The sequence below is a fragment of the Erigeron canadensis genome, chromosome 8, assembly GCF_010389155.1.
Source record: "Erigeron canadensis isolate Cc75 chromosome 8, C_canadensis_v1, whole genome shotgun sequence".
Classification (NCBI taxonomy): domain Eukaryota; kingdom Viridiplantae; phylum Streptophyta; class Magnoliopsida; order Asterales; family Asteraceae; genus Erigeron; species Erigeron canadensis.
Window position 1 is genome coordinate 22,613,857 of NC_057768.1, and position 21,510 is coordinate 22,635,366.

A 21,510-nucleotide genomic window follows, 5' to 3' on the forward strand; every position below is an offset into this window, starting at 1 on the left:
AAACTTGTTAAAACACATAATTCTTCAGATATTGGAGTATATATATAAGGTGATGTTTGTCGAGGGTACATTGATGAGTTTTAATGAAGTTGGGGTGTGTAAGAAGAGATCGCCAACCCTTTGAGACACTCCTAAACCTGCCAATAGATTTGGCTGGGACACTATATAAAATCTTTGTGATGATTTCTTATGGAATATCATAAACAACTTCCTAATCAAGAACACAACATTTTTTCATAATCTCACTGAATTCCAAAATATACGAAACATTTCCAGCTATACTTGATCGAGTTTCATTCCGATAGGATCTCCTTCCCCATTGGTAACTAGTGGTTACTAACCACTATAATATCTTTTGACGGTCGTTAGCGGGAGGTATGGTCCGAGTGTAAATTACAAACCACATGTATGATTGGCGTAGTTTTAATCTTGCAGGTATGAAACCAGCATATTCCGATCAATGAAAGGTATCATCTTAGTAATTTACTTTATTTTTAACCCCTAGTTTAAGTCATAACTAATATGCTCGGTGGACTCAATAATTAGATTACAAACAGAAGGAGAATGAAGTTACGCTCACACAATCACATCATATATATATAAAACTTCATTAATTTATAAAATCATACATATTACAACAACAAAAGAACAAACAATATTAGGAATGACATTTCCACAAAGACAATCTTCAACCTTTTCTCTTTTTAAATTTCAGAAGCTCAGGTTGTAAAGTTATGGTTTCTCAAAAGAATGAATATGAATTGCTCCAGACTCTTATAGAGCCGAGTCTCTTAATGCACTAGGGTCACTCATTCCTTTGCTTCAATCCTCTGTCTTTGTGCCCAAAAATATGTTTGTTCTTTTTATTTCAAGCTCACAACTTTTTATTTAGAATCCATTTATCAAATGGAAGCAATCCAACTAGTAGCCGTGTATTACCCCATTCTAATTACGCTTAATTAGTCTAGTAGCTTATTATGCTTCTTATTTTAATTTACTCCTAACAATACGTATATGGTTTTCTTCGTCTCTCATTGCATTAAGACGGAAGAAAACTCAAGTGCCATATCCATTGAGCCCCATTCGTGCAACGAGCCAACGACAAACATCGTTAACTTCTTCTGGGGTCGTGTAGTGACCAAGCCTATATGAATAGTCATGTCAAGCCCACCATACACACCTTAAAACGGCACCCTTTGAGAAACTGTATAACTAATTATGTAGTACTAAATTAAAAAAGATTACCCGTTGTAGGTACAATATGTTAAGTTTTGAAATCCAGAAGCACGTAAAGTTTGTGCAGATTTGTCGCCCTGCTTGTGGTCTACAACATCATCAACTGAAACATGGAAAGATTACTTTCAACAAATTATAGTGATCAACAAAAAAAAAAAAATCCTTTTTAATTGGTCTTTGCAAATTGATTCAACTTATCATTCTTTTGATGCAAAATTTGATATTAACACTTTTAAAATAAGCTAGCGGGTATATGTTATTGATTTGTCCTTCTCGAAATCATTTAAATGACTAGGGATTTAAGCCTTTTGCACACAAAACCTTCCGTCTCATTTTTTGGCATAATTGCAACTCTCCCTTTATTTTTCCATTTCTTACTTTCCACAAGGTAAAATTAACCAATATCACAAATTACCTCAAGAGCGCAATATTAACTGAACAATGGACATTTTTAAAGAGCTTGATTGTTGACTTCTTAAAGATTAATGATCGAGACACCGGCATATATGTAAATCTGAAACCAGCTATAGCTAGGCTAGCTATATATAAATGTGAAACGACCTTAATTTCTCGAATTCTGAAATGATTATCGAATGATGAAAGTTATATGACTCCTCTCTGTACCCGCAAACGCTATTTTCAGTTATTTAAAATTACTTCCATTTTTCAAAATAGGACAACTTTCCAAAGTCAAAAAATCCATCAATAGATTCATCAATGATAGCGTTGACACTGACATTAATACCCTCTACATCTTGCTTCATATTTGGTTGAATAAAATGGTCATGAAATAATTATGTCAATTTGAAAAGCTAAAATGAATATATGTGAATATTATTCCATACCTCAAAGATTGAGTTTAATACTTTGCTTCATATTTGGTTGAAGTAGGCCGAACAACATAAACCAAATATCACACGTATGGGAATCAACAAACTAACACACTCATTCAGTTTTTCCTTCCCTCGTGTGAGGTCAATATCGTAAAATAAGAATTAATATACCGTATATAACAATTAACAACATACAAAGGCGTCAAATAAAATTCCCTTATAAACTTGCTTATTCGGAAAAAAAAATTTAAAAAAAAAAAAATCTCCCTTATAAGTTATAACCTAACTTTTGTGACCATATATACGTGCAATTAGTGAGTATTACCACGGTTTTTACATGAACTCATGCATCTCAACCACAAGGGGAGGTTCTAAGGATTTAAATGTTCATAAACCGAGGAAGAACAGAGAAAAAAATAATAATAATAATAACTCATCGTTTCTAGTGAATTCAGATATTTAAAAAATTATAAATGATACTTTATAAAATAACATAGAATTTGAGGATAAAAATTCTCTAATTGCTTCAACTTTATAAGTAAAATAAAAGTGATTAACTTGAACCATTGAATTAAAATCAATGGCTTTTAATCTAATAATTCAACTATATTCAACTTTACTTGTACAATTGAAGCAAGTTGTGGATCTTTGTCCAAAATTTAATCTCTTAAAATAATGGGCCCAAAATTTGATCCTTTTCAGGGCCGCCTAGACAAAACACGTAGAGAAATTCGGCGAATTAACTAAAAGTGAAAAGTCTAAAATGCTGATATTATTTCAAACACTTTTGACACATTTTATCTTTATTATTATAATTTTATACAAAATATAACACCAAATAATCTATGTTTTCTATATGTTTTTAAATCTTCTTTATAAAGGCTTCAAGTTAAAGATAAAGAGGAAAATAAAATCAAAAAGCTTGCCAACAAAAGTATATATTTAAAGGAAAAATAATTTATCCTTTTAAATATAGTCTAAAAATCCTCCTAAAACCTTATAAATGTGACAAGTGGATTCAACTTAATTTCTTTTCTAATCCCCCCTTGAATTTTCATATGTTATCATCCAATAAATTAGAAGAATTTTTATAAAAAGATTAATCATTCGCCATATTTAAATCACTTAAGAGTTATTTCAAATTAACTGATCGAGTTGTTTAATTCCTAGAATCTTAATGCATGACTTATTTTAAAATGGTTGAAATCTCTACCTATTAAAGGAAGAGGGGTCTTTTCTCAATTATGTGGCACCTAATTAACATATATCTAGCTTTCCAAATTTTTTTATTTATTTACTCACACTAGCTAATTAATTCGGGTTCAACCCGAGCATATTAATAAGAGTTTTATAAAATCGTATCTTTGTCATTGAAGTTGCAGCAATCCAACGGTACTCATAACCTCGAAATAAAGAAAATAATTTTTTTTTCTTTAAAAGAATAACATCCTAAAATAATAAAAGTAAAAATGCAATAAATTTTAAAAGAAAAGTGTTTATGATATCATAAGTAAATAAAATTAAAAAGAAGGTGACAAATAAGCTATTTATATAAATTGGTGATCTCATAACAATCTTTTCTTATTTAATATAGAGTTTATTTAATAGTGTATGTTTATATGACAATTTCCAGAACAAACACTCATCTTGCTTTCTAAACTGAGATAAATGACCGTGTTTTCAAAAATTTGAATTTTTGCAATTGTAAACTTTCTTTGGCAACAAAATGTATGTTAAAGTTTTTAAGATGGTAATTTAACATGGTATTTTCTATTCGAGCATCAAAATTAAATTATAATAGAAGACCACTAACAGAACGCCAATAGTCAAGTATACAAATGCAAGTATAAATCTAAAATTTACCAATACTACATATTCTTAACTCTCACTGAGGTACTACCAAACTTGAAATTCATACATTTTGAGTAAAAGTTTTTTCTTTTTTCTTTTCGAACCACAAATTTGGATTCTAACGGCGTACCTCTTCGTATACCAAACTTTAATTACAAAGAAAACTCATGTTGAGAAAACTAATCTCAAAATGTTCACACCAAAACTTAAACCCAAAATTTCTCAATCAATAAATGTTTAGAACTAGAAAAAAGGTGAAAGAAAAGTTCTCTATCTAGTTGAAAAAATTAGACATGCTTTATGAAAAAATAAATAAATAACGAAAGACGATTGGTAACAACCGAAAACGTGTTCAAGAGTTCGAATAATAATTATATTAAAGTGAGAAAACAGGTACATGAGTCAATGATTATCCGCTCAAAAAACAAATTTTTACCCTGCTTGTGAAATGTCAGATAAAACCACACCAAGAATGTGACTACATACATAGCACCACATTCAACCTCTGCCTGCAACAATCATACTAAGAATTGGACCTAAAATACTTCGCCGCTACCTGTAGGCTGTAACAATCACACTAAGAACTGAATCTAAAATACTACATAGGATACACAACAGACATGTTGGGATCCCGGTGTGGTTATTACTACGCCGGTCAATAAGGGAGCTTCTCCATATACCACAGTTAGATTAAGGCAAATCTTGCCTTAACAAACATATAGTTCCCAATACATGAAGATGAAAAACTCAGTATATATTTTCCTTCATTGGGTTGAACACAAAACTAAATTAAGATCAGGGAATCAAAAGCTTTACTCTCTAACACAAAAGTATTCTTATAAATAAAATATTATCAACAACGGTGATAGAATTAGAGAATACACAAGGTAGTAATTCCTTTCAAATGAATACACTCATTCTTTGAAGAAATCTTGACCACATGGTAAATTATCATACATTTTGGATGGGAGTATCTCCCAAGACATGACTCTGACATGTTAAAACATGAAAGTATGTAACTTTTGTTGACATGTTAGACCTCAATTGATATAAAACTTCAAAAGCATTTAAATTTTACAGACCTGGTTAGGCCACATCTTATAGCAATTCACACTTATATGAATTGTTATGTTGGTAAACAGGGGACCCATAAAGCTAGCATGCTTTTACAGCACCCTCTAAAGTGTGATTAGCTCACACATTGGGTAGTAGAGGGCCAAACAATATAATCGGCTTCATAATGTCCCATCGCGTGCAATTCTGGCACGCAAAGGTGCAAAGGTAAGGGGTATGAATTTAAACCATGAATTTGTAAGACTTGAGCGCTGATACCATGTCAAGTCACCAACATCTAGAAGCTGAAGCTGGTAGATAAAGGGGCCCAACAATAATATCATGCTTCAACAATCTCCAACTAGATCTAAATTTTCTCTACTTCACTGCAAAAAAAGTGAGTAGGAACAACTAAATAGTTTGAAGGGTAAAATCAAGACCATGTAAAAATTGTCAATTTTAAGAAAGATAATGCAGAAATGATTAGTAACAATGAAAGAGTGTAAACAAGTATATAAATGAATATACAATCAAAAAAAAGTTTTAAGTAGTTTTTAAGGCATCTCAAAGTACTGCAACTCATGTAAGGACACCACATATATGCCGTAAGGCCAGTATCTTATGGGAGGAATGTTCTTCAAAGACTATTCATCATGATATTAATGCCAAGAAAAGTTATTATCCCTCAACATATAATACATATGTTTAGATTCAATTGATACTTGCTATTCTTCATGAAGGATCAGAGACCTCAAGAGCTACTAAACCGACACATATTTTATTAAAGCTTTATTAAACTAGATTTACAGAGACAACTCATATCAGGATATATGTTTACATGTAATTTACAAATAATGCAAACGTTTCTCCTATCGTTTAACTTCGTTTGATCTGATATTCGTGGTTTAGGTAAATAACTATCCTTTTATTCAATTTGATGTAGTTCTTTGTGATTTAAGTGAAATATTTGGTATTTCTTTTGTGGGGGATAACATTTTCAGTATAGTGATAGATCAATCTAAGTTGACAAGCAAACTTCTTATGGAGACCGGGGACGGGGTACCTATAGTCCTATATATATAGTACTCATGGTTTAAATCAACTTTTCAAATAATATCAAGTAGCATGTGTATTATCAAAATCATTATAGATGTATATAACGGGTAGATGTCTTTCACTTCTTAGAGTTAAGAATTTTATTAGATTTATTCCCTATAGAAGGGTTCTATCACTGAGACAGGGGAGTTGCTAGAGCTATTCTTCACGGGCGGATAAGGAGCGGTGCCAAGAGGGTGTCCCCGCCAATCTAAACCTTTTGGGTAGGCTAAAATATATTGGACTTCTATGGTTTTCCAGCAAATGTCCAAGTAGGTGCTTCTAGTTCACTATTATCAAGTCCTATTGAAGCTGTATTCTAGCAATAACATATTTAACCATTAACCAGAAAATTCAATTTCAAGACGCTGGAAAGATGACATAAGTTAATTAAGATGATAAACTGCAGGTCAAATTCTCATGAAGAATGTCTATGAACAAAGTAAAAATATCTTATATAAAGGGCATCACCGAAGGTAAAACAAACAACCGGGTAGATTTCCTGCAGATCAAAGCATGCCAAACCAAGATATGTCATCAATAACTTCTAAGTAAATAAATATACCTTGTCCATGGCAGACCAAAATAGGAAGTGATGCTGCACGCCTTGCAGCCTCTTGTGATACAAGCACCCTGCTCCTCACGATCCTAGAAGTATTTGTTTGATGAGTTCATTTATATGATTAACCATATACTTATATAACTAGGATAGGAATGAACAAAAGTCACCTGGAACATGGGAGCCAGCCACTGAGAGCCACAGCCGCACTGAGATTGATTGGGTATCGATTTCCATTCCCATATTGTCCTAGAGCACGGCATGTAGCAGAGTAGAGAGTCATAGCGGCCCCCATACTGAATCCTGCAACACCTAGTTTAACTGTACAGAGAAAGAACACAAGATTAAGAAAGTCCAGAACAACAGAAAATTAGTTGACTAGTTCTCCATGGAAGGTATTGATTTGTAAAAGTTATCTTCCTTGGCCATAATGTCCAGGCAAATTTTGGCCTGGAGATAACAGTAAGAAAAGTCATAACTTGTAGATTTTAGACCTTTGTTACTGTATTAGAAAAAGGGGGAACAATTTCTTTAAAATGTTTCAAATTGTCCTATATTCTACTAAAAGATACGGTTTGGGTAAAGTAGTGAGAATAGATGGTAGATAAAGTAAAAAAATCAAAAGGTGGCTAATATCAATAGACATGAGTATCAGAAACTTACTGTCATCTCGCTCATTAGACAACATATTTGCAATATGTGTTGCGGACGCATCTAATCCTTCCACGTCATCATTGGAATCGTTCGACAAGTCTTCAACATTAAACCCTGATGTTGATGGAAATGTCTTTATATAGAATCATATATAAAAAACAACAATTACTTTTTTCAAAATTATAGCACATATAGCAGAATCAGAACAATGACCAAAAGTGGTAAAGCACAAACGTACTGTTTGTGGTTAACAGATTCCTCTACTTTCTATCTGGTGGATCCCATATATCATAATTCTCAAATCATTAGACTACAAAATCCAATCATCTTATAATGGCACAGCATATAAACAAGACTCATGGTCCGTGAAATGGCAGTGCCGGCTATATTTCTATATCCACACAGATTTACATGATTAATAAAATCAGATTTTGGGCATTTTCTTGTTCTCTGATTTCTTTGTGTTCAATTAGCTTTAAGGTTTGCTGATTGTCTTCCAACAATATGTGCTTACATATTTAAATTTATGTATATATACATATCTATATCAATGTAAATTACGCGCTAATGATTATAAATGAATAGAATCTAATATGGTGAGTATGCTTTTGCTTATTGGTATAAGACTTACATGCAGTAGAAGGTAATCCACCAAGTAAAGCTACAGAACGAGTTGGGGCAGTTGGACAAATCCACTTGACCTATAGTGTAAATGAACATATGTTTAAAATACAGACGACATTGTAAAATACATATGATAATTAAAAGAAAGAAATATACTAATCCATACATTTGGAAGAGGCAGAGATTCCAAGAACCGTGACCAACTGCAAAATCAATAGTAAAATGAAAAGGATTAGCTAAACATAAAAATGTGTCTGTGCTATTAAACAAAACAGAATAGTCTACATTTTAATATTTAGCGGCCCCAATCATAGAGTGACGCATCACCTCTTCCCCGAAAAAATAAACAAGTGACAACACTTTCTCGGTACCCCTTTCTGACATCACCACACGCTGATGGTGGTGCCACCCTAGTCACCGCATGATGTTTTGAAATCTTTTACTTTTGTTTGTTTCTCACAATACGACTTCAAGACTTTCGTTGTGAGAGAATTGCACGCTAGTTGTGTAAAAAGTGTAGAAAGCGTTTTTATAGAGCCCTTCACAATTAAACTTCAATCTTCATGACTTGGCATAAGAACCAGAGTGCATAGAAGATATAGATGCTTGAAATGGAAACCAAAAGGCCTTTGCCCAAGAAGGAAAAAGATTATCTTATTCAAAGATAACTCACTTTAAAAATCACATTGCAGCGTAATTGGTGTACGGGTTTGACCATTTTTACACCAATATAAGGATAGGGTAGAGTTAAAATGTTAATATTAACACAACTCTCTTCATTTGTTACTTATGAGAATCATAAATAAATTCCATTATTGCGATGTTCCTTGAAATTTGTCATGCTTCAGTTCATGACAAACATCTAGTCATATTAACTTGTTGTCCACTTGGGTTAGTACTTTTAGTCCATGAGATTCCCCAACTTACTCATGATTGAAGTATATTTTTCGACCCGTGGCTGATTGTTGATCACATGTTAAGAGCTGAGAGAAGAAACTTACCAAGAAGTACTTGGAAAATACCAACCCTCAAGTTCCTAAATCATCCATGTGTCATATATAGAAGAAAATCATATCATTAACAAAATTAATGAAGTCATAACTTAATATCAATTGTCAAAATGGTCAAAATGAGTACAACCCACTTCATATTCTGCAAATGATATCAAATTTGGCTTCAATTCATAAAAATCATCACAATTCAAAGCAAATATTCATGATCGTCACCTTGATCCCGTCTCACCAATGCCATGTAACCAAACAATAGTTGCTTGGTGGGTTCCTCTGGGCCTCACCACATAAGTCCTTCCAAACTCAAACGTGTTCCTCCCGACATTCCTACTACCTGAAACAATGTATCAAGAATTGGGCATAAACACTTAAATCTTAGTTTTATAACATCCTGAATGCGTTTTAACATTCATTTTTTAATTAGTCGATGCATTGATTATCGCGTTATTTGTGGGAGACTAACCAGAACCTATGTTGTAGCTCATTGTCTTAACTCTTAGTTACTGCACTATGTGAAAAGATATATTATATCTTATAACTGCAACAACAAGCAACAGAACCCAACAATGAATGACTGAATAAAATTTGAACTCTTGTGTATCTATTTATAACGTCTTTAGGGAAGTGAAAAACTAAATTGGTTACAGCATACTTAGCTACACCAGTTATACCGGCCTGAAGCTACCTGCCAAAGCTGAATCAGTAAAGATGCCACTAAAGGAAAAGCGATAATAAAGTTTAAAACTTTTAGTGGGCCGAGGACAGAAATCAGGCGAATCAAAGCAGGACAATTGTAAAATGATCTGATAAAACCCGACCCATGAATTATCCTCAGGTTGAAGTGGACCTATAAGAGGTATATATTCTTATAGAGAGTGGCAGAAGATAGTGCTTCCACTATGACAACTTGAGAATATATTTTCCGCGTAGAAGAAGTGTGCATTCATGGAGAAGCATATATATCAGTATCGAAACTGAAAATCGTAAAGCAGACTTCTTTATATGGCATAGATTATCAGATAGCTAACCACCCACTTGTACATGTATACGAGCAATTCATCATTTTGTTTAAAAAAAAAGATGTCATAAATGACTAAACACACATGATGAACATTGGCAGCCTTAGGGAGGGGCAAACCCGACCCCCGCCACATTTTTTTGTAGGGGCACAAAATTTCTAGAAATTTAAAACCAGTATAAAAGAAACTTTCTTCATGGAAAAAAAGTGGGAGATACTAAGGATATTATATTTCCAAATTGAAGTTTATTGATGTAATAAGAAACAGGTCCGAAAGGGACTATAGACTCATCAAGAAACTTGTAACAGGGAGGTTTACTCCATTTGACGATCCAAAATGGGATGCCTGACTTCTCAAAGACAATGTGACAAAAGAGTATAACGATGGCCGTGTAGATCACATGGATAACTTAGTAGCATTTTTTGGATAATGAGTGTTTTTTTGAAAAGGTTTTGCAAAAACAAGCGTTTGTATACCCAGCATTTCTAACGCCGGGTTTTGCCATCTGTTGAAGGCCGGAGGTGCCACTGCCAGGCCTTGAGGGCATGGACATGCCAGTAAGGTCAAGCAGTGTTGCAACTGCAAGTGGAAGACTCGACGGTACTAACACCGGGATTTGACTTGGTTTTTGTCCACAATATAGTTGTCAAAAGCGAAAGCGACCTCAAAGCGCAAAGACCCCAAATAGGGCGAAGGCGAGAGGCGCAAAAAAAGTGCACCCCCGGAGAAAAAAAAACGCACTAAGTAGATAAATATAATATATTCATATATAGTGAAAAATAATAGTAAATAAAATCAAACGTTATTTATAAAACCAAATATCATTCAAAAAAATATAAACTTTTTCAACCAAAAACTTCAAATTATTAGACTATGATAAACATATATATAAAAAAACCATAATTTGTTACATAAAAATAATATAATGGATTACCTTTTCTTTTTTTATCTTCTAATGAATATAAATAAATCATGATATTCTTTTTTCTCTCCCACCTTTCCCCCATCCCACTATATTCTGTCTTATTCCCCCCATTTTATATTTTATCTCTCTTCTTTTATCTTCTTAAACAACTATGGTCACTCATTTTGGCCAAAAAACATTAGATCTAGCCACGATTTGGCCGGATCTTGAATGATTTGGTCGAATCTTGACCCATTTGACCATTTTGACCGTTTTTGACCACCACAGTTGACCGTCGTTGACCGCCTTTTTCATGGTCGACTTGGGCCCGGGTTTCAGGCGCTGGAGGTGCGCCTCGCCTGCCTTTTGCACCTAGGCGCAAGAGGCGCTCGCCTTTGACAACATAGACACATTAATAAACAAAACATATGTGAGTGCGTTTGAAGGTATGTTGGGCTGCATGTGAATTTAAAGGCTTAAAGACCAGAGTTCCCACCTCCGGCCTTTCCACGTGGCACGTATTCACTTGTGTTCATTAAGTGATGGTTAAAAACCTGTAGCCCTTAATTGATGCATGGTTAGTTCATTAACATAGTGTCAAAGCGCGGCGATACTAACACCAGGTCTTTGCCTACATGCTACATTTACTCTATCAGGTCCACGTCTTTAAGGCCTGGCCGTGGCCGGCCTTCAACAGGTAGCAAAACCCAGAGTTGGGAACGCCGGGTATACTGGTTTTAAAAATGTTTTTTTTCAAAGTCCATTTTTGCTATTTCTTTTCAAAAATAAGCATTTGTGTGCCATATAAATTCATGGAGACAAAAAAAAAATGCCATTTTGTAAGGAATGACGGAAATGAAGGTGTCATACTTAGCACAGACGAAAAGACAATTTTAAAAGGTGTATGTAACATACGTTAAAGTACTCGCATTATATAACACAAATAAAAATATTTTAAAGTCAAATTAAAAAAAAAAAAATCTTCAGAAAGTCAAAACAGTACTGACAAATTTTTTTAGGACGGATGAAGTATCATATGTAGTCACATTGGAAATAAATTAAAAATCTATAATAAACATCTAATTTGTGTGGAAGATGATAATAAATCCATTAATAATGAGCATAATGATATATGAATTTAAGAAAAATAACATGATAATCTACGGTTTCAAAAGGCAAAATTACCACTGAATCAAAGTAGACTAACCTGTCCTAGGGTCGGGCGTGTTTAAGAAGATGACAAGATCCATTTGACAAAAAACAGCACTTTTCCATCTTACAAAAAAGAGAAGGTACAAAAAATTATAATCTTTATTCGTATTACATTTTGTTTGGGTTAAGACTTGTTGGCAACCCTTGATCCATTCAATATTTTCACCACTCACAATCCTCTTCCGAATGAATAAGGATCAATTAATCCTCTATGTTTGAGTTTCTTTTCATTTAACTTAAACTTAAATCTTCTTTCGAACATTCAACGAGGAGACAGACATCACATATTTTAAACAACGAGATTGACTATAGGCTATTACAAGTATTCGGAGGAAAAAACTTCAATATTTGCTTTCACGACCTTAATTAAAACCTAAATTACATTAAGAAATATATTTTTTATACAATAAAATTATGAATAAAAAAATGTGTTAGAAATATAAAATAGTGTTGTTGAATTGTAATTTAATTAAGTGTGGAGGGGCTTAAGAGGTGTTTGGTACATGTGAATGGTAGAGAATGGAATTAAAGTAAAGAATGGAAAGAGAATGGAATAGAAAAAAATAGAATGATTCATATGTTTGGTATAATTAGAGAATTGATATAAAAAATAAAAAGTAATCACTTTCTTTTGTTTGGTTATGTTATTTTATGAAATTTCTATCATCATCTTCACGGTTTTGAAACTGAATATCAATAGAACAAAAATCAACAATGAGTTTACATAGAGAAGTGGAATGGTTTTCTTTTTGGATCATATTTCACAAGTTAGCATATTGACTCCGACTCCATAAGAACAGAACTAACAAAGTGATGCAGATGAACAAGATTTTTTTTCATATATGTTTTAGGGATTAGTTTCCTCGAATGTAGGAAACTTTGAACGAATGTCTATAGTAGGAAATAATTAAAGTTGTGTGTATTGTATGTAAACAACTTTGAAATGATGTTTATTGTATGTAAGAATTTCGTTTCAACCAATTAAAATCTGACAAGTGGCACCTGTATATGGTTGTTACGTATGTTTTCTTAAATACAATAAACATTTTTTCAAATTACTTACATACAATACACATAACTTTAGTTTTTTCTTAATATATACATTCGATTACATTCAGGAAACTAATCCCTTTGTTTTAAAGGTTTTCAAGCAGAACAAAAACAAACAAATCCAAATACTGTGATATACAATTATTAGATCAAAAAGTACATATATTAAAATAATCGTAATTGTTGACAACATATATATGCGTTACTAATAATTTATACAAAGAGACGAAATTGACTTTTGACGATCTAAATATCTCGTTGAAATCAATTAGGAATTAAAATTTGGATTAAATCAAACAACAAAAGTTAATTAGGCCTAAAAATATGTATTGATGGCTAGAAAAAACCTGAAGAAAGGAGAAATAAATTAAATAAGCATGAGGAGGAAGAGGAGAAGCAATCTTCAAAATCATTAAAGAGAAAAAGGTAACTAATTTCCACATCTAAAGAACATGTGCAGTGCACATGATAGTTTATATTTATACCCCTTTCTTTATTGCCACAATCTATTTCTATGTGTGAATGAAAAAAAGACGCGGCCCTCCTTAGGGCGGTGTTTATAGGGTTGTCTTCGCGCGTCCCTAAGCTCCCAGGACGCAGACACCCTATTGAACGTGAGCTTCTGTCTTTCGCGTCCTGTCAAAACTTCTTCACGGAGAATACTAGAGGACGCTGCATGTGGGCCAAGTTCTTCACGTGTGAGCCAATAAAAAAAAAACTTTTCTAATTTAAAATGGCTATATATCGTCGTCTTCTTCTTCATTTGTAGCATACACTGTAAAAAAAAACTAAACCATACCTCTTCCTTCTTCACATACAATCGAAAATCAATCAAACCATGCCTAAGAAAAACACCCAAAAACAAAACAAAAACAAGAATATTGGCGATGACGTGCTTCAAAATCTTCTTGACTTTCCTACACCACCATCACCGGCAATGTCAAGCTCGAACCCACAAGGTCAATCTTCCAACTCCCAATTCTCACTCAACTACGGTTGACCATCGTATAATGTCAACCCGTATTCTAGTTCATTTTACAATAATCTTGGGTACAACCCGATCGAGGGTATAAATAGTGCCAACAATCTTTTGTTATTGCAACAATGGCAAGCTGCTCAAATGATACAACACGCAGCATCCGCGGCAGCACCACCACCACCACAACAGCAACCGATTCCCGTTGACGACGAAGTTGAAAATGAAAGAGCGGGAACTAGTGTCGCTTCTGCCACTCCTGTAGAAGACGAAATCGCAAAACCGGCAAAGCGGTTGACGAAAAAAGGCAAGGAGGTGGCAGAGAAGAAAAAGTGAAGCGAAAACGAATGTGTGATATTGACTAGGAGTTGGGTGCATGCTACCGAGGATGCCATCAAAGGGAATGGGCAAACAGAAAACGTGTTTTGGACAACAATTGAGAGGTTGTTTAACACCGCATCAAAAGAAAGTTACCGTAACATAAGTTAACTTCATGGCAAATTGAACAAAATCAAAGCCGGTTGTAAGAATTTCGGGGCCGTGTTTAAAAGGTTTAGTGACGAAGGACGTCAAAGCGGGGCGGACGAGAAGCATATTTATGATGTTGTCCATGAACAATACAAGCGGGAGTATGGGCCGAGTAGATTTGCGTTTGAAAAGTGTTGGGAAATCCTAAAAGGTTTTCCAACATTTTGGAATGACCACGGGACACAAAAGCAAGCGGCGTGGGTGGATTTGGGTGACGACGGTGAGCCGGGGACACAAAACCCGGCTGTTGACGACTTGTTTGGAGATGACCCCATTAAGAGACCATTGAGGCGTAATGTTAGCAGAAAGTTATCCCAAAGTTCTGATGCAGGTTCTAGTAGATCATCCACCGGGTCAGAGGCGCTACTGAAGCTCGACGAGATGCTCAAGTTACAGAGGGATGCGCTACAGAAATCAGAGGAAGATCGAAAGAAGTTTGAAGAGGATCGGACGGCAAGGAAAGCTTCTCGTCGCAGGAAGGATGTTATGGATGCGTTTAACTTTCTTCAGAACCCGGTGCCCACAGATATGCCTAGGAGGCAGTTGAAAGCACTTTTTAATTATCGTAAGTCTTTGATGGATGAGTATGGGGATGAGTTTCTAGAGATGGGTGGCAGTGACGACGAGAACGGGAGCGACGATTAGTTGTTATGTTATTGTGTTGTTGTTGTTATGTTTTAAAATAAATTGTTGTTATGAACAATCGTTACGTTTTTAATCCTTGTTGTAACTTTTTTTAATTAAGTGTGGTGTGGTTTAATAATAACATGTGTTTTTTCAATTAATTAAGTGTGTTTTAATGTTAAATATATATAAAGTTATAAAAAAATGTTAAAAGAATTAATGATGTGGCGAAGAAGTTCTGAAGAAGTTGTCCTTATAGACAGTGAGTGTCCTGAGGAGAGTCCTGGATTATGTGATGCTGATGTGGCAGTGAAGAAGTTCTAAGAAGTTCCCTCCTATAAGCACATGCCTTAACGTCTCCATTCTTTACACTTTTACACTCCATTCTTGAGTTTTTTTTAAAGGACAAGAGAAGAAAGGAAAGGGAAAATTTTAACTTTTGCATTCTTGAGTTTTTTTTATCCAAGAAAAGAAAAGAAATGATTGGAAAAGTGGGAGTTTTTTTGTTCCAAAATTTTCCTACCAATTGTGGCCTGATTTGGATGGAAAACATTCCAATCAGGTGTAAAATTACGATCTTTGAATCGATAATGGAGTGTAAAAAGAACAACAGCCATACCCAGATCAATATCATCAAAACTCAACTTATAAATCAAAGGCCAATAACGATGCTGCTGCTGATGATGATTTTGTGGGTGTAGCAAGATTTATTTTGTTTCTTAGTTAATTGATTGATTTGATTTGATTTGGCGTCTGGATGTATCTGAATGAATACTAATAAATCAAGATTATTATTATTAGAGTTAGAAGGTAGGGATTTTAAAAGAGAGGAGATTTTGGGGTTATTAGAAAGTTCAATGCAATACGCATAAATTTCTTTTCATGCTTTTTATGTAATCTCAAGTTTCTCGTAAGAGTCTGGTACTCAAATTTTTGCAAATTGCAGCTGATGTTGTTCATTTTTTTTTCTTTTCTTCAGTTTTCTTTTGTAACTCAAGAATGCCCTTCTTTGATATAATTTTTTATCCATTCTTCTCCTATCCAATCTTTTCCTTTCTTTTCTTTTACTAAAAACTCGAGAATGCAGTGTTAGTGTACCAAAGGAAGGACCTTTGTGTAATTAACTTTTAGTATAAATACCCCTCCACCACACATGTAACTTTAAGCCTTTAATCATTAATTCTATACCAACTTCTCTCTAACTTATTTTTTCTCTCTAACTTCTCCTTCCACCTCCAACACACACAAACCCACACTAGATCTAGATTCACCTTATATCATCATTTAAGCACGATTTAGCATTAATTTACAATTGGTATCAGGGCAAAATCACAACTTGTGTTAGATCCATGGCTTTATTTTGTTCTCTTTTATGCTAAATTGTGTTTTTCCCATTTTACCGAAAGTTCCAATCTTTACCCTCTAAACATGTTAAAGTTTCCTCCTTTTTAGTATTAATCCACTCATTACCTTCCTATAATCATCCTTAAGAAGTTTCAAATCCCAATTCAAAACCAAATGGCTTAAATTTGAATTTTTAGCTTTCTGTTTGAAATTCTGTTGTAAAACAGGCTTTCATTTTTCTTCGACATTCTGTTGTAAAACAGGCTTTCATTTTTCCTCGAAATTCTGTTGTAAAACAGGCTTTCATTTTTCTTCGAAATTCAGTTGTAACACAGGTTTTCAAATTTTTTTTAGAAATTCAATTGTAATACAGGTTTTCATACCAGCTTTCATATCTTTATTTCATAATACCCGGTTTACACCAAAACCGGTATTAGTGCTTAATTTCTTCATTTTCTAAGCCAAAACTTCGCCTAAATTTCTTCACGAAAACCTGATTTAGTGAAGAATTTCTGGAAAATCTGATTTAGTGAATAATTTCTAGAAAAGTTGATTTAGTGATGAATTTCTCGAAAACCTGATTTAGTGAAGAGTTTCTGGAAAACCTAATTTAGTGAAGAATTTCTGGAAAACCTGATGTATGGGCCTAAGAACCTCTTGTGAATCAGGCCTAAGAATCCCGAGATTATTGATATTGATTGTGTCGTATTTGCTTAGATGGATCCATGTAATGCGTTAAAGTACAAAGGTGAGCATGTAGATATGGTACGACGGTGTCATAGGCTACATGTAATAGTCCTTTTGTACGTTGCCCTCCTTCGTATGTATAAACGTATGCAAGATTATTCACTAAGCTTTGCTTACTTTTAGTTGTTTACCATTTTTATAGGTTGTCCCGATTGTGAAAACAAATTTAGTGCTTTGAAGATTATTGAAGTAATAGCTATGACGAAAAAATGGTATTGATGCATAGAACCCATAGTAGCCCTCTTGATCTTGGCTCATGATATGTCATTTTAGTAAAATTGTTGTTAATTCAACTATTGGATTCAAGGAGTTTTTGTTTACTTACAATGGGTTATTTTGTAATAGCAATGTAGTGATTATGGTTAGATGTATTTTGAAAAATAAAAAATTAAAATCTTAATAAATGGTCGAGTCGAGTTTAATCCTTTCACCTAACGCAAAATGAGCATCGTTTACACTGCAAATTATACTTTTCATCTTGAAGATTGTCTTGCAGATAGCTCCTATAAAGTATATCGAGGTTGGTGTTGTAGGGATTTCAATAACCGAATAACATAAAATGGGTCGGGTGACCAACGCGGTTTGGATGACATATTTTAAAAATAAGGTTTTTACAAAAACAATTCAAATTCAAAACATGTCGCGCAGCGGAAGCGTGTTAATGAACCATTAGCAGTTATTAAAAACGCGTGGTATCATTTTAGGAAACATTTAATAGTTCTAATGTCCGGTCAGAATCACCATGCAATGCAATATAAGTAACTTAAATTAAATACAAGAAAACTAACCACGTTGCGGTAGACGAGTTCCTCCATGATGTAGAAGATTCCGGAAACGAGATTCCAAAGTAGAAACCCTTCGTAAGTGTGTACACGAACAATGTCTTAACCAAGGATCTGCTAGACACCTTTAAGCTTACAACCGCAACCGAATGAAACCTAACTATAACCCTAAGGTCGAATTCGACCTTCCTTAGGATAAGGAAGTCGAAATTCGAAATCCTTCTTAGGGTTTTTGATTTTCGACCCAACCAAACACAAAAGGTGAGAAACCTTTTGTTGAAGCTAATATAGGGTTTAAGTAAAACCCTAAATAATTAAATCTAAAACAATTTGGGATTTTGTTATCAACTACGGCCCACACATAAAGGAGAAGAGAATTGTACCTTTATGTGTGTGTAAGGGTTTTCAAGAATGCATTAATTAATTAGGGATTCAAGGGGTTTATATAGGCATAGTTTCCTAATTAGATTAGGAAACTAAAAACCCTTTTTCCCCTCTCATAAATCTCGTTGAAGACCTCCAAGGAAGGTCCTAGAACCGACCTTGGAACCTTGTGAGACGGACTGGGCTTTCCTTATTTTAATTAATCAATTATTAAATTAATTATGGATTTTCCTTATTATAATTAATCAACTATTAAATAATCATATACATAATTCTCCCCTAAAATTTGTGTGTCTCTCCTCAATAAATTCGTACATCAAGTTTATTACTCATCTCATTATCACTCAACAATCACCTTGTTTTAGGAACCCAAAATCAATGAAAACTATGTTTAATGCCTTTACAGGATTTCACATGATAATCTGGTGAGTATTATTACTTGAATCGAATCATGTTTATTCAAACACCAATATCATATATATGGCATGACAGAAGAAAATGACTACTTGATTTTTATTATTCGTTCTAAGATGTTTATGTTTTTATGACATCTCAACATCGACATAGTGTTAAACCTTCAATTGAAAGATGCATAGGGCGGTACCTTCAGATCGAAGAACTTGATGTGGGTGGGGGCGATTAAGTTTTGATTCTTTGTTTAGATTGATATTAAACCTATATAAAGTATTTGTCTCGTCGGTCATGCATGGCTGCATGCAACAACATTCAAGCTATGCACTTATCCGTTTGTTTATTTAACCATTAAATAATTAAATTAATTAATAAACTGACAAAATCAATAAATAATATCTACAATATAGTTACCTTTTGTTTATTAAATAAAAAAATTAAATACTCTTGATTATTTAATGGATTAAACATTTTTGATTAAGTCACGACTATTTTATGAAGACCTTAACACACACTATCTTATTCATTCACATCACATAAAGGTGAAGTGAAGGTGGGTTGGTTTCACACCCAACTTGAGTGAAAACCCCGTCACATCTTGATTTTTTATTTCATAAATTTAATGGGGCTCATTCATTTATTTATTACACCAAAAGTATTTAAAAAATAGTTTGTGAGTTGTTTTTCACTCAATTTTGACGTGAGACAATCTCACATTCACTTTTCCCCTCACATAAACACCAACGTAATAAAATATGAAATGTAAGAAGATCGAATTCATATTTCTATAGAAATAAACAATTGAATTTTAAGGAGGAGTTTGGTATTACATTTTAGAATGATTATTTAATTATTATGTTTGTAAAACATAAATAATTAGTAAAACTGTTTGGTTGATAAGATGATTATCTATCTTTTCACAAAAAGAAGATGCAGTTTTGAGAAAAGATGTACAAGACATGTTTTTTCAAAAAGCAGCTTTAAAAACACATAATTTATTTCAAAAATGCAACCTCAAACACCTCCTAAAATATTTCTTGGTTATTTTGTTAGCTTTTACAAAATTTAAACTGAAACATTTTTTTTAACCTTGGAATTTATGCTTATACGAATTTATTAATGAAGATATGATAAAAGACAGCTAGTTATTCTTTTTAAAAGAAAAAAAAAAAACTTTAGAACAACTCATTCGGAATCAGAATACATTCGTACTTTGATTCGAATAGATCTACTTGGAGAATCCGATTTGAAACAATCGTTATTTCATTATTGAATGAGCCATATTATTATATTAAGAAAGATTTAAAATGAGTGATGATATTAGTACTAAAAGTTCATAAATTTATTATTACAATTTATAAATATAAAATATATTGTACAAGTATTTAATGCATAACTATGGTAAATCTATCCATTTATGTGGTACAATTACAAATATCACCATCCATTTAAAATTAGTTTAAGAGTTGAGACCTTGGACAAAGCCCAAGACCAAGGTTTAACAAAAAGTCTACAGTGCTACATTGCATCTCTAGTACTAGCACCATTCCATTCGGAGTAGGACTATAAATGCCCCTCATCCCTTCTTTCTTGTCCGGTACAAAGCTTTCGGGGACATCTTTGGTCAAAAGAAAAGGGAGCCTGACACAATCTTCTGCCAGGCACGTATGATTCCGAAAAAATCTAGCCGTTGGAACGACTCTTTGGAGCGAAAAGACAATTTTATAGCATTTTATAAAAACTTATATATATATATATATATATATATAAGGGAATATAAGGTTGTCCGACACTTAAGCTTAGGTGTGAAACCCCTCACATACTAATATTTTATTATTTTTTGTTTAATGAATAAATGCATGGGCCCCCATGATTTTTATGGACTAAAAAAACAATATATGAGTATTTCACACCTAAGCTTAGATACCCGACAACCTTATATTCCCATCAATATATATATATATACATACACATATAAATGACTTTTTAACCCACTTTCTTTCAAAACTTCTTCTTTCTTCATCCAAACATCACTATTTAAAACCTATATATGTCTTCATCATCATTATCTTCATCTCCTACCAGTTACGCTAATTCTAGTTCAGACGAGTATGATAATGCCGTCGAGAGTGCCCTACTTATTGGACTTTAACAACCGCAATAGCAAAACGAATTGAAAATATAATAGTGGTGCAAAACGTACAGAGAAACACACAATGTAATAAAAGGCGAATTTGGTTGATCAACTACGGGTGAACAATGAATGAGTCGCTCAACTGCCTGAATACGATAGCGATGACGACCTTGGTGAAGCGATGAAGATGATTAGTTTAATGTCTTTTTTTAATTAGTATATATGGTGTCTTATTTTATTGGTATTGTGTGTTATTTAATGATTAAGTTGTAATATTTATTTTTATTTTTTAAAAATTGGTATGTTTTATATATTAATATAATATAATGTATTATTATATAATTATATACATTATATAATTCTAGTGTGTAAAAAAGTTTAAAAAATAATCACTTCAAAAAAAAAGACATCTCTTGAGAGAAAACACGTCACATGACGAAAGACTCCCAATGTGGGTGTCTCATTCCTAATAGTCTAATA

General features: G+C 33.3%; 1 protein-coding gene across 5 annotated transcripts; it reads right to left on the reverse strand.

The window, feature by feature from the left end:
• Positions 1-589: 589 nt before the first annotated feature.
• Positions 590-12,255, reverse strand: LOC122609881 (acyl-protein thioesterase 1 homolog 1-like). Of its 5 annotated transcripts, none has more exons than XM_043782826.1 (9): positions 12,046-12,255; positions 9,132-9,249; positions 8,072-8,108; positions 7,913-7,982; positions 7,291-7,395; positions 6,798-6,948; positions 6,634-6,716; positions 1,246-1,339; positions 590-1,144 (listed from the first exon to the last, which is right to left on the reverse strand). In XM_043782826.1, exons 1-9 carry the CDS (start codon positions 12,086-12,088, stop codon positions 1,057-1,059), a joined length of 789 nt encoding a protein of 262 aa, XP_043638761.1. In that variant the 5' UTR covers positions 12,089-12,255; the 3' UTR covers positions 590-1,056. The 5 variants fall into 5 exon arrangements, 3 of the variants coding, with proteins under 3 accessions (XP_043638761.1, XP_043638762.1, XP_043638763.1); XM_043782827.1 differs by lacking the exon at positions 12,046-12,255 and adding an exon at positions 9,379-9,503; XR_006325412.1 differs by lacking the exon at positions 590-1,144 and adding an exon at positions 5,253-5,359 and having other exon boundaries at positions 1,251-1,339; positions 12,046-12,250.
• Between the last annotated feature and the right edge of the window lie 9,255 nt (positions 12,256-21,510).

Coding starts and splice junctions, on each gene's coding strand:
- LOC122609881 (XM_043782826.1), bottom strand. CDS start 12,088: ATGGATCTTGTCATCTTCTTAAACACGCCCGACCCTAGGACAG. Junction 7,396..7,912: donor TGGATTACCTTCTACTGCAT/GTAAGTCTTATA, acceptor CATCAACATCAG/GGTTTAATGTTGAAGACTTG. Junction 1,340..6,633: donor TTTGGTCTGCCATGGACAAG/GTATATTTATTT, acceptor TCCATGTTTCAG/TTGATGATGTTGTAGACCAC.